The sequence below is a fragment of the Calidris pugnax genome, unplaced genomic scaffold, assembly GCF_001431845.1.
Source record: "Calidris pugnax isolate Ruff unplaced genomic scaffold, ASM143184v1 scaffold58, whole genome shotgun sequence".
In the NCBI taxonomy this organism is placed as follows: Eukaryota; Metazoa; Chordata; class Aves; order Charadriiformes; family Scolopacidae; genus Calidris; species Calidris pugnax.
The window spans coordinates 2,385,461-2,397,927 of record NW_015090868.1 but is presented as its reverse complement, the minus strand read 5'-3'; the positions used below and the strand labels follow the sequence as shown (position 1 = coordinate 2,397,927).

The following is a 12,467-nucleotide window of genomic DNA, read 5'->3' as shown; positions in this document are numbered from 1 at the left end:
ATCCATTAGTCTCTGTGTTCTCATTCCAATTTGTCATATACAATTTTAATAAATTCAAAGAGTTGTACTGAGTCAAATATTAAAAATCTAATAGACCATTAAGCTCTTCTGACTATTTATATTCCTACAAAGGAATAGACTTTAGATCATAGCTGTAGGCCCTGTGTTTGTATTATGGTTTTCATAACACTTAGCTTCTCTCAGCTGGCCTCTAGCAGGATATGGGAAAGTCATCTTTTTCTGCAGGGTTTTGGGTTTTTTTTCAGTTTGGCTCGTTTACCATTTCTCATTTTCCTCTCTCCCTACTTTTGGTCTCTGGGAACAGCAGAAACCACAAAATGTTTTTGATTATCCACTTAATCCCCTCAGGCAGTGCAGTGTCTTTAGTCTAGACTTCAGTGAAACTACATTTATTTGTTGAGCTTTTAGTTCCCAATTAAAAACAAAAAAAAAGTTGAGAAACTTCCTGTGGTCCCTGGTATACACTTTTGGCCAGTTTATATGAGAAAAGCACCGCCTTATATTTCATGTTCACATTTTTTGTTCCTTTCCCTTAATATTTTTTAAACCTATTTTATTCAATATGTCTTTCTTAATTGTGGCACTCTCCAGAACTGTTAGGAATATTCCTAGTTATTGCTTTTGCATCCTCTCTCTCTCTCTTCCATTTCTGAATTCTTCTGACTTATTCCTTCAAACCTTTGCACTTGTTCTGAGGGGAAGGTGACACATGAATGCAGGAGACTGCTGTGACATGGTTAGCAATGACCTTGGCCTCAGCAGGAAAATGTCACTCCACATTATTCTCTGCACACACCCAGCCAATCCAGGAATGGCCAGCTTTGGGACATACTAACCATAGGGAACAAACCAGCTGAAATCAGCCCCAGATCTTATGCTGATATGTCCATGAGTATGCTACCTTTCTCTATGATTCCCTTGTATTTAAGAAAGAACACGAGTCTACAGACATTAGAGGCTGCAGCAATGACTTTCTTACTGTCAACTGAACGTAACCCATGCACCCTTCAGTGTACTACATCTCAGAGAAGCCCACCCTACCAAATATCCCTCCGCAAGGATGCAGCTCAGATATGGACCATGCCAATGGTTGAACACCTTCATCATTCACAATTCATTCCTATGTAAGGAGGGGATCACAAGTGTGATCTCCCCACAAGTGTAGCTCTCCTCACAGAGCTACGCCATTCACCAAGACGGACATCTCTCCAGTGACATCCAGTGGGTCAGTTTTAGAAGTTTGGGAATGTGCAACCATCTCCCCCTTCCATGCCATGTTTTCACATAGGCATCCTATACCCTGTTCCATATAGGGAACAACCCTTCTGACCCAAGTCCACACAGATAAAACCTTCCCCTGCTTCTGTTACATCTGCCAATGATCTGGTTCCATGCCACCATCCCTGAAATCTCCTTATTTGTTACCATCAAGTGGCTATTACTGTACATGACTTTTTCCTTATTTCACTCTTCAATGTAAGAATGTTGAAACTGTTTATGTAGCTGCTGTATTAAATATCTTTTTGGTATTTATCCACTTAAACTTGTTTTTTGATACTCTGTCTCCAGTGAGTTCTCATTTACGCTTCTTTACTCTCAATAAGCCAGAGCCTAATATGTTGCCACAGAGACTTGATCCAGCGCAGATTGAAGGGCTCATGTGGGTAACCTGCTCGGAAACACTAACAGGTTGTTTAATATTTCATAGATACGTCAATTACAAATTCAGTTCAGATTTGAAAGGCTCCTTTGCACAGCACTAAATCACTTCACGTTTCCTGTAAAGTCTTTATCTGAGCTGAAAGGCAAAGGTGAATCTTAGACACGCAGGGCTGCATAGAGAAGTTTCCCTATGCTGGCCCAAAAAAACCTGCATCCCAATAGCAGGCATGCACTCTCCGAGGCAAAAATACCATTTAGGAGCTTGATCCAAAGACGAGGAATGTCAGTGGATGTAACTCAAAGCAAATTCATGTACAGAGTCACATTTTTTGCACTTTGCAAATTGGGATATTTTTCATAGAATCATAGAATCATCTAGGTTGGAAAAGACCCTTGGGATCGAGTCCAATCATCTGCCCTACTCTACAAAGTTCTCCCCTACACCATAGCCCCCAACACCACATCTAAACGTCCCTTAAACACATCCAGGGATTGTGACTCAACCACCTCCCTGGGCAGCCTATTCCAATGCCCAACCACTCTTTCTGTGAAAAATTCTTTCCTAATGTTCAGTCTAAACCTACCCTTTTTGGAGCATTTCCTATTACTCCATAATTTGGTGGCTCTCACTGAAGTCTAGGTATTTTTCACAGTAGCTGACAATACAGATACAAGGTTTCAGTATTTGAATATCCAGCTCAAGGAGTAGGTGAGCAAAAGTCACAGCCCCAATCTGCTCTTCCTGCTCAGATTTTTATTTTTTTTTATTTCCTCGTGAATCTCAGAGGCTGGAAAGAGAAAGGGAGTTGGGTGTGCCAGTGGCTGACTCTTCAAGGAACTGTGGAAATGCTCCTGGGCAACTGTGGTCAAACATTTGTTCCACTATTAAACTGACTGGACTACTATATATTTAAACATGAAATAAACCTCCCAGGGAGCTTTATTTCTCCTCAGAATCAGAGCAAGGAAAATCCCAGGGTAAACAGGCATTTCCGAAAACAACCGATACAAAGACCATGGAAGTCTTTGAATCAGATTTGGATGTAATTACTCCAAGAATCAGGTCAGACTTCACAGGTTTGAGCAGTTTTCTGTTACTCTCTCTTCATGTGGTTCTCCTGGCACCCTTCCCTTCTTCCCTACCACCTCCTTCCAAACATGCCCTGGGTGTCAGCTCCTTCCTGCTGATGGCGGAGTCCTTTCTGCCTCATTATCAAATGGATCATTTTCCTTTCAGAAATCACACCAAGCGCTAGTTACCATTGTATTGTAACGTAAGTAAAACCTTCAATACATGCAGAAGGGGGAAAAACAATATCAAACAAAAAAGGTTGCATCAAAACATATATACATGTATATTTGTTTCTGCCCACTACTTAAAACAGGAGTTAGAGTAACCTTTTTAAATGGTCCAGCGGTCAGTGTTGGAACAGCCAGCCTTCGTAACACGGAGAGGGCCAGATCCCAAGAGGCAGTAAGAGCTCTTGACCATTATTGATGCTGATGGGGGCTGCTGCTGCTCAGTGCAGGCAATGACCTTCCCCAGGCTCTGTCATTGAATAAAACATCAATTTAAAGGAGCCTGGAGACGCTGTGTGTGACTTGGTCTCTATTAATTTCATCACCGTCTCACCTCTGGTGTTCTCTCGGACACACTGGAAAGCAGCTTTGGCCGACGAGCTGCAAAACAGCCTCAAAACAGTCTGTTTTCCCTCTTTAAGTAGAAAGGTTTAACCTCGTATTGAATGGCTGTGCTTTCTCTGCAGCAAAGCATTTGTTCTGTCCAAGTGTCTAATTCCTCTTTTCGCAGGAAACACTTCATTTTACCCATTCCAAATGTTCTAACTAAACCTAACCATTCTGTCAGTCCTGTGATAAGGAAGCAGATGGGTCAAGGGTCGATTGATTCTCAGTTATTCTCATAGCCTCTTCTATAAAGAGGCAGGAGAGAGACACAGAAAAAGAACATGATGTTGCCTCACCAAAAAGCCTCCCACGAATGACTTTTATTTTTACCCTGTGCAAGAGGAAACATCAGCTTTCAATCTGACTGTGCACACACAGACTTCTTTGTCAGCACATTGGCAAGAGGTGATATTTTCAGCTACAGGGTGAAGATCTGCTTGTTTGCGCCCACCTCCTTTATCTTTGCCTCTTTTACTCCTGACAGCTTCAGAATGACTGAGAGCCACAGAGCAATCCTCTCTTCATTCAGGAAAGAGAATCTGAGATGCTGTACAAACAGGAGCGACATGCAGTTAATATTCTGCAGAAATCAGCCTACTTTGTCACAACAGAAGAGGGCAACCTAATACCATCTCACTGTTCCTGCATCCGCTGTCCCATCCACATACCCCCTCACCAAAGCAGAGTCAACGGGGCTAAAGGGGATGAATAATTTATAAGCAAGAACCTTTTCCAAGCTAGGAGCACCACTCATAACATCCATATTTTCTTTTTTCCCCCGCATTTCCATTTCAATTTGGATACGATCACTACTGCTGAAGCACCTCCTGCTAGGGTTATTGTCATTGTTAGTTTGGGAGGGGTTTGTTGGTTGTTTCTTTTTTAAATCAGATTATTTGGGTTTCATTTAAGACAACTTTTCTCTGTTGGGTGCTGGGAAAAGCAGCAGGAGCAGGTGCTGAATTGCCACAACAGCAACAGAGGCATCTGCTGTCCTCAAGCACCCCAAGCTCCTGGATGATGTAAGTATAGCTTAAAGGGTTCAAAAGGTACTTAAGTGAAAACAATGATGAATAAATAATAGCTGGGGGGAAAAGGATTAAAAAGAGAATTATGTATAGATGATACTATTACGATTTGCACTATTAGAGATTTAAAGTGCCCATAATCCCCTAAATTAGTCATTGTAATGAGGTTTGCTATGATGGTTTGAGGTATTAAGGGTGGGGTTTTTTCACTGTTGTCTTCAGCTGTCAGAGGTAAAAGTATGATAACAGCCTGGAAGTATCACCACAAGTGGCAATTCAAAGATAAAAATGAGTAATCCAGACATATTTGTGGTAATATGAGGTGCTGCTGCTATATTTGTTGTTTGGCTTTATCTGTCTGAATAGAAAAGAGGTGGGCTGAAGTGGGACATCTTTGGAAGGAAATGCTTAGAAAGAAGAAAATAAATTGAATTTAAAAAAGAAATTAAATAGAAATAGTGGAGCCCTTGGAGTGGTTATTAGTCAAGCAAAGGGAAGTTGTGCAATTACATCCATCAGAATGCAGAATGCTAAATATTTTTACAACTGTGGAAGAAAACCAAGTATCTAGTAGTTCACTCAAGGCAGATTTTTATAACTATCCAAGTATCAAAGATGCAGTTACATGCCTGGGACAGCTTCTGCAGCACCCACATACCTAATGTGTTAAATGAGGGTCACAGAGCAAGCCTTTCTTTCCTCTTGGTATCCATTGACTGCTGAAAACATGCAGCTTTTTGTGCCTTAATACTTGTTTAATCTGTCCCTACAAGCCTTTCTACGTGCAAAGCTTGTACCAGTGCAACTATATTGGTAACTGGGTTAAACAAATGCAACCCCAGACTGTGGGCACAGCCAAGGAAGGTCAAACCAACCAGAGCAAACTGAAGCACTCAGCAAAAATAAAAGGAATCAAAATAGAACACACTGCCATGAAGTGATGGAGATATAAAGGAAGGAAAAATTGTTATCCCTAAGCAATCTTCCTCTGCGTATACCTAATTTTGGAAGCGTACAGGAAAGAGTGCTGAACTCCAAGTGAGGAGGAAAAGGTGCATTCCTCCCCCTGCGCAAGCTTGTGAAGTAAGATGGCAGGGAGATTTCAATTAGTCCCTTCAGAAAGTAAGAGTGGTCAAAACAGAGACATCTGCATATCCTAAGAATATCCAGCAGTGCTGACTGTGCTTTTTCTGCTGTGATTGCTCCCATCTTTGCCATTCCCCTTCACTTCCCTGGACACTTCCTATCCTTACTGTTTTTCCTTAGCCTTTCTCAACACTGTACCAGATTTAATTAATTCCCTCTTCATAAAGACCATGCCATATCCCCCTGAAATTATATTTGTTACCACCCTATTGTCCAGCTTGTGCTCATGGTACTTTCCCATAAACTAAATACTATCATGTTACATGCTCAGTACTACTGGGCATGTATTAAAACTCATCTGATAGTGATTAATTACTACTAGGTCCTTAGTCATTACTATAATAAACTTATCAGTACAGTAAGTGATCACTGTAATTGTACAAACAAAAGAAATGATCACTGCAGCTATAAAACCACTTTCAACACAGTATAGCTCTAAGCTCAACAGGCAATTGCATAATTCTAATTACCTTATTTTTTCTTTTCTGATTTAAATTGGTGCAAAAAGAACATCGACCATCCCAAAGAAATACTTCACTGTTATCTTATACCACGAAGCTTAGTCCTGATGGTGACTGTAAATGGACCAGAAAGAGCAGGACATGGAGCTCTGTAGCAATTAATTTTGCTGACCACCCTGCTTCTCTGTCATCGACAGGACATATAGTACTGATGTGGTTAAAAACTACATTTCATCACCTTTATTTACCTAGTTCAAATAATATTTACGGCTCGGTTGACTATGGTTGTCTAAAGTAAAGACAAGCTCCTTGGCTTCACAACAAATCACTACGCTTACCCACTCTGTGTCATGTCTAACGGACAGAACAAATAGCACTAACAAAGTCTTCTCAAATTTAACATTCATTAAGAACTTTCCCAGACACAGAGTTTTAAGTGGCTAATTTATTTATTAACTAATCTGAAAGCGCATAAGTTCTGTAGAAAATACTTTTTTAACCAAGCAGGATTCATCTTCTGTCAAATACTAGAGAATTGGTTCCGGGTATGGACACAGAATTGACTCCAGAGCAGTATCTAAGCATGGTTTTGAACAGAAGATTGGAAGATAAACTCAAAGGTAGCTGCCAGAATTCATATATTGTAAGAATAAGAAATGCTGAACTCACAAATAGACATACAATTGCATATATTTAACACTGACACACATTGTTTTCCTGGAGTACTAAAGTAGCCAGAAATCCTGTAAAAATGCTGAGCAAGAAAGTGGGTAGACCTGCAGATCCAACACAATGTCGATACGAACACAGCCCAACAGTGATATAAGCACAGCCTGATGAAGACATGGCATGGCAGAGAGGACGCAGGATCAGAGACATTATTTCTATTAAGAATCTATCCAGAAAGTTCACTAACAACATTCTGCTGGTGGAACATACGCAGCTCTTCACTCAGCATTTTAAACTGTGCACATAAGTCACTTGTATATAAATATCTACCAGAAGAAAATCTGCTGGAATATTTATAGCTTTCATTCCTCACCTGTGCTTTTAAAATTCCTACACCATAAGCTTGGAAGAAATTAAATTAGTCACCATTAGTACAAAAAAATCCTTTATACTTCTTTGCTTCTAATACAAATATTTTCATGTATTATAAAAATATAAAGACAAAAATGCCATTTATCAAAGATTGCAATTGTATTAGTCCTTCAAAAATAAGTCTGTTCAGTTGTATCTTTTTAATTGAAATTGTCCATTTGGATCTAAGAGGAATAAGGAAGCAGCTTTTGTTTAGCCAGTTCAGACTGACAACAACACTAGTAAATTAAATTGTAAAAAACCAGGACATCTTTTCTTTTGTAATCAAGACTTCTTGTGCCACTTAACGCTAGATGAGGAGCTTAGGAGCAATCCTAGCCCACTGCAGTCAGAAGGAGGTTTGTTACTGGCATAACTGGGGTGAGCCTACTGCCCATCTGTCAGACAATAAATACAAGAACATATTTACTTTTTACTTTATAACAGTCAAATCTTGTATTCTGGACACTGCTGAGAGTCTTAGCATGCAAGGACAACTGGGGTTTATTTATTTATTCATTCATTGACTATAGACTTTTCAATGGTATACACACTTCTCTGAGCACATTAAGTATGTCTGTAAGCTATTAAAGATTGGGATCACATGGATCCTTCTGGAAATTACATTTTGCCTAAGATGGGCCTCATCAAAAAAGAAACCAATCAAGAGAGACATTCACCATGCTCCGAGTGAGGTAATCGGGCTTCTTATGAAATGATAAAGCTGTTACAGACATAGGCAGCCTCTATAAATAGATGGGAGACTGCCTACGGGAACAAAGAATTGAGGTCTGCACGACCTCACATTCATGACCTCAGCTGATTGATCCCAAGTCTACAAAAATTATGTTACATGGTGATAATAGGTCCTCAGAAGAAGACTGAGTATTTTAAAAGAAAGCAGTTTACCAAACCTTCCTTTTCCTTTTTCCAGGAATTTATAACACAATCCAAACTTGTATGTAATGCAACTTAATAGCATCAGCTCAAAATAAGAGAAAATGCAATACAGAAATAAATAATTGTGAAATGCATCCCCAGGCAACAACCTCAAAACAAACAATGCACAGAAAGTCTATAAACATGCAAACAGTTTAAAGTACCTCAGTGGCTTTGAGCTGACAGGTCTTTCCATCCAGCTGATAGAGCAGGAAGTTTTCACTAGAGCCCAAGACACGGATTCAGCCTCTTACAAGGACAGTAAGTCTCTGTTGTAAAGAGAATGGAAGCCTTTTCTTTCTAAGTTTACCCCAAATTTCATCAGCCTGCTTGACCACACACCAAATACTCCACAGACAGACTGCAGAAGTGCAGATAACCAAATTATAATGTTCCATCTCCCAGTTAACTGAACCCAGCTGTCAGTTTAGATTAATAACATTTTATAAATATTTTTATATACGTGTAATAGAGTTTCTGCATGCTGGGATGTAGAGACAAACTTTCAAAACTGGATATAGGATGATAATCAATTGCTAATACTGCCCAAATTCCAGAGATGCTGAATATCGACCAACATCTCTTATCTGGAAGCAATTGGGTTTTCTTGTGAAATCCTCAGGCTCTGCCAGAAATTCCCAACAAATGAGGCAGGCCTCACCAGCCCCACATGAGCACATTGCAGATGGGATGTGGAGTTCAGCACGACCCGTGCTGGCTCTGCAATATACCAGTATGGGCATTCTGCCCTGTGCTTCTAGAGCTGGAGCCTAAGGATGCAGCTGGACCCAGCAGTGCAGGGAATGCTGCCAGCTTTCTCAGGTAGGGGTCAGAGGACCACAGCCCCAGGCTGTACCGAAAGGAATATTCAGAGCGGAATAATATTTCGGAAGTCTCAGATGCATGGTTCTCCAACCACACTTTTGTTTTCAAAAAGGCAGTGGGGAGTGCAAGCATTGCAGACCCAGGGAGGACAAAGTACAAGGATTGCAAATTGCGAGGAAGACAAAGATGATTGTTCTACAGGCATCGCTCCAGTAGATAAATCTGTAATACATTACCACATGGGAATTCTCCTGGGCAGCTACATCGAAAATTACTCAGCACCATCAGGGCTTTGTACTGAACAACCCCAAATCAATCTACTTACAGAGCATAATCTGGAAAAGTTTGATATTTCACTCCTGTTGCTTTGTAATCAAAGTTATTTGCTCACTAATAGAGCAGATATCTTAATTATGTGGGTGTCTAAAACTGGTGTATCAAAAGGGTTCACCTGTGGAGTGAATTTGTGCAGCTCCATGGAAGGTCACACCAACTGAAGATGTGCCCTACACTAAAACCACTGACTGTAAATAAAGCCTAAAAGATGGAGAAACTTTGTGCTAACGAGGCAATTAGCCCAGCCCCACCCTGTTTCAGTTGGTAACAATTACAGTATCAGTACTGATCTTCAAAAGCCAGGTGGATTTAATCCACAGCAGATATAATTTCACATCATAAGACTCCTACTGAAGGGGGAGTAAAAGAACTGGGTGTAAAGAATGATATGAGGGCAACTGCTACAATCTAGTGTGACTGGATGATGACTGGGCACCATGTTCAGCCAAGTTTATGCCTTATATGGAATGCAAAAGTTGTTTAAGCAATCTATTATCTTTCAGGTCTCAAAAGATTCATTTAAACTGTAGAAGAGAGGAATTTGTATTTCATATACAAACTGGACTTGTATCCTCTTCCTATCTGTGTTATTTAACATACCATTTAATATATATTCTCTTGTCAGTGAATAAGGAGAGCAAATATGACAGCTGACCAGATATGCACTGGAATTTTATTAATTTTATCTTAGCTTCCCAGGCTTATCAAAAAGATATATGTATCTCAAATATTTGATATTTTGTAACCTTTACATAATACTGATACTCTCACAAATCCCTTTGACTTTTATGTACACATAACCAATGAAAAACTACAGCAAAGGAAATTAAGATAAAGTATTTGTGAGAGCTAACGTATAAAACTTAACCTGCACCTGAGACACAAATCTGATTCTTTCTAAAACAAAAAGTCAAAAATATTGTTCAAAATTTGTTCAGTCATTTGCTCTTAAATACAAACCTCAAATGTCAGAATATGCAGAGCTTGTTCTGTACACAATTTTTGCCCATTAACAACTCTACTCCAAACCAAGTAGGACTGGGACCATGCCTGCTCCCAGTTCTGCAGCACGCACTCCACCAGTGAACAGTCAAGTATTTTTTCCAATGTGCCTGTGTCTCTATTTATAGGGCTTCAAGAACAGGCAGTAACATGACACATTTTCATCTTTTGAAGAGCAAAGTCTAAACTTCCTACTGAGAGGGTATTTCTCACAAAAGATGCCCTGATCCTTGTCTTATAAAAAGGTTTTATTTTTCAATAGAAAAGTATATTTAAAAACACAATCATTTGCTAAAAGCAGTATAAAATTCTCCATTTTTAACTTCATAAAAGTTTAACAAAACATAAATATCATTTACCACTTACATTCCTATATACAGACCTTGCATTAGAGAGTTAAATAGGTGGAGAGATAACAACTTAGAAATGAATGGCACACAACTACATGAGAATCGGAGTCCACGTCACACCGAAAAATCACAGGAACACAAGGAGCAGCTTAAAATCCTCAGTCACTGAACTCTCCTTCCTTCTCTTTCCAGCTACGTTCCTCTTTTCTCTGCAATAATGCACCAGTTTCCATGGTCGTAGCAGGAGGAAAGTATCTGAAGCTCAGGCACGTTCTCTTCTACCAGGGAGCACAGCTCCCCTTCCCGAAAAACATGGTAATAACGCATGAAGGCTTTTGGATCCAACATGGCATCCGTCTGGTCCCCAATGGACACTGCTGAATCCAAAGCAGAGTCAGTGGAGTCAGTTGTTGAAGTTCTTTTGAAAAACTTGCTGGCATTAGACTTACCAGCACCATCTTTATTACACCCACAGCTGTAGTCCCTGTCCTCCACGGGGCCATTCATAAACGGAGCTTCTTCACTCTTGCCCCGAGCTACACTTTGGTGTCCTCCATTTAAACTTAAATCCTTCAGTGCGTCTGTGGCTGGTGACCACTGTGGTTTTTTGAGAGGCAGGCTTTCCACGAACACGTCATCGTCATCCAAACTTTGTTCTTTTAGCAGTGCCCCATGGTGACCTAGGTCCAAACTACAGTGGCGCGAATGCTGAAGGGGCGGAGAACTGTTTGCCCATTCCCCGGCGTTCTTCAGAGGCTTCATTTTCTCAGCTTGCTTTCTCAGGGCTGATTCATCCAGAGACCTGGAGAAAAACCACGAGCGGAAAGATCTTCCCAGAGCACTGTAAAACCTGTTTTCTTCTTCGGAAATTTTGACGCAGCAGGCTCTGGATAAGCAGTGGTCCGTGCTGTGGGGATGGTCTGGACCAGTTTCTGGCTGCAGACTGGTTTGGTAGCCGCAGTCCGAGATGATGACCTGGGCAGGGTGTATGTCTCGGCTTTTTACGGCCTGCACGAACTCACCCTTATCTCCGGATTGATTCGATTCCGAAAAATGCCGTGAGCACAAGGCCTTGTTCCACGGAACAAACACGTCTTGCTTCTCAAAGCGACGATTCTTTTGTTCCATAGCCCAAACATAAATCATCATCTGGCCGCCGGGTACCAATACCCTCGCCATTTCCTTTATTGCTTTGATTCTTCTTTGTTTGGTTGAGAAATGATGGATCACTGTGAAAAAGGAAAGGCATTATGGATTGAATATTAGTAAGGACACAGCATGTTCATCTGCAGCCTGTTCTACGGGTTTCATCGCTTTGGTCGCCATATGACAAATATCACTCACTGCAGGTCAACAACAGTGCTGAATTTATTGGTATAACAGGGCAAATTTACCCCAGAATGGTCTCTTTCACATTTCTGTTCAACGGATTAAAAACAGGCAAATCCCTAAGAAAGAAATTAATTTAATTTCAAAATAGGAATTCAAAATAACTCAGCTATATGAACTGGAGGTTTCTGTTTCTCTGCATCACCCATAAAAAAGATCATAGCATGGCTGGCTTTCACTCAGATGCCTGGATTTCAGGTGAATTAAATAATATTGTTTGACTTTAGATTTGGGACACATTTCAGACTTATCTTACTGGAAACAGAAAATCTTTTCACCATGTAACAAATCCAGCCAAAAGAAGCTATATCAGTAAAAAGATACTCTGTATTTTTATAGCAGTGTACTTTCAAAAGAGCTAGTAAGAAAGTTTATACAGAAATATTTTCCATTGCATTAATTTTGTAGAAAGGTGTTACCTTTATAGAATGTTTGTTTTGGAGAGATAAAAAATGAAAGTATCTCAGTCTACACCTCCATGTCTGAGACTGGTGATTTTTTTTGTTACGTTCTGTAATGCTATTAAAAAATAAAAAGTCAAA

At 40.2% G+C, this 12,467-nt stretch overlaps 1 protein-coding gene across 5 annotated transcripts in view; it reads right to left on the bottom strand.

Annotated features, from left to right (window-relative positions):
• Positions 1 to 6,676: 6,676 nt before the first annotated feature.
• The window catches only part of KIAA1456 (KIAA1456 ortholog), a 129,155-nt gene continuing 123,364 nt past the window's right edge, over positions 6,677 to 12,467 (bottom strand). For all 5 annotated transcript variants that reach the window (XM_014945638.1, XM_014945637.1, XM_014945634.1 and 2 more), the window contains one exon: positions 6,677 to 11,765. In XM_014945638.1, coding sequence (XP_014801124.1) covers positions 10,729 to 11,765 — 1,037 coding nt within the window. In that variant the 3' untranslated portion in view covers positions 6,677 to 10,728. The remainder of the gene's footprint in view (positions 11,766 to 12,467) is intronic.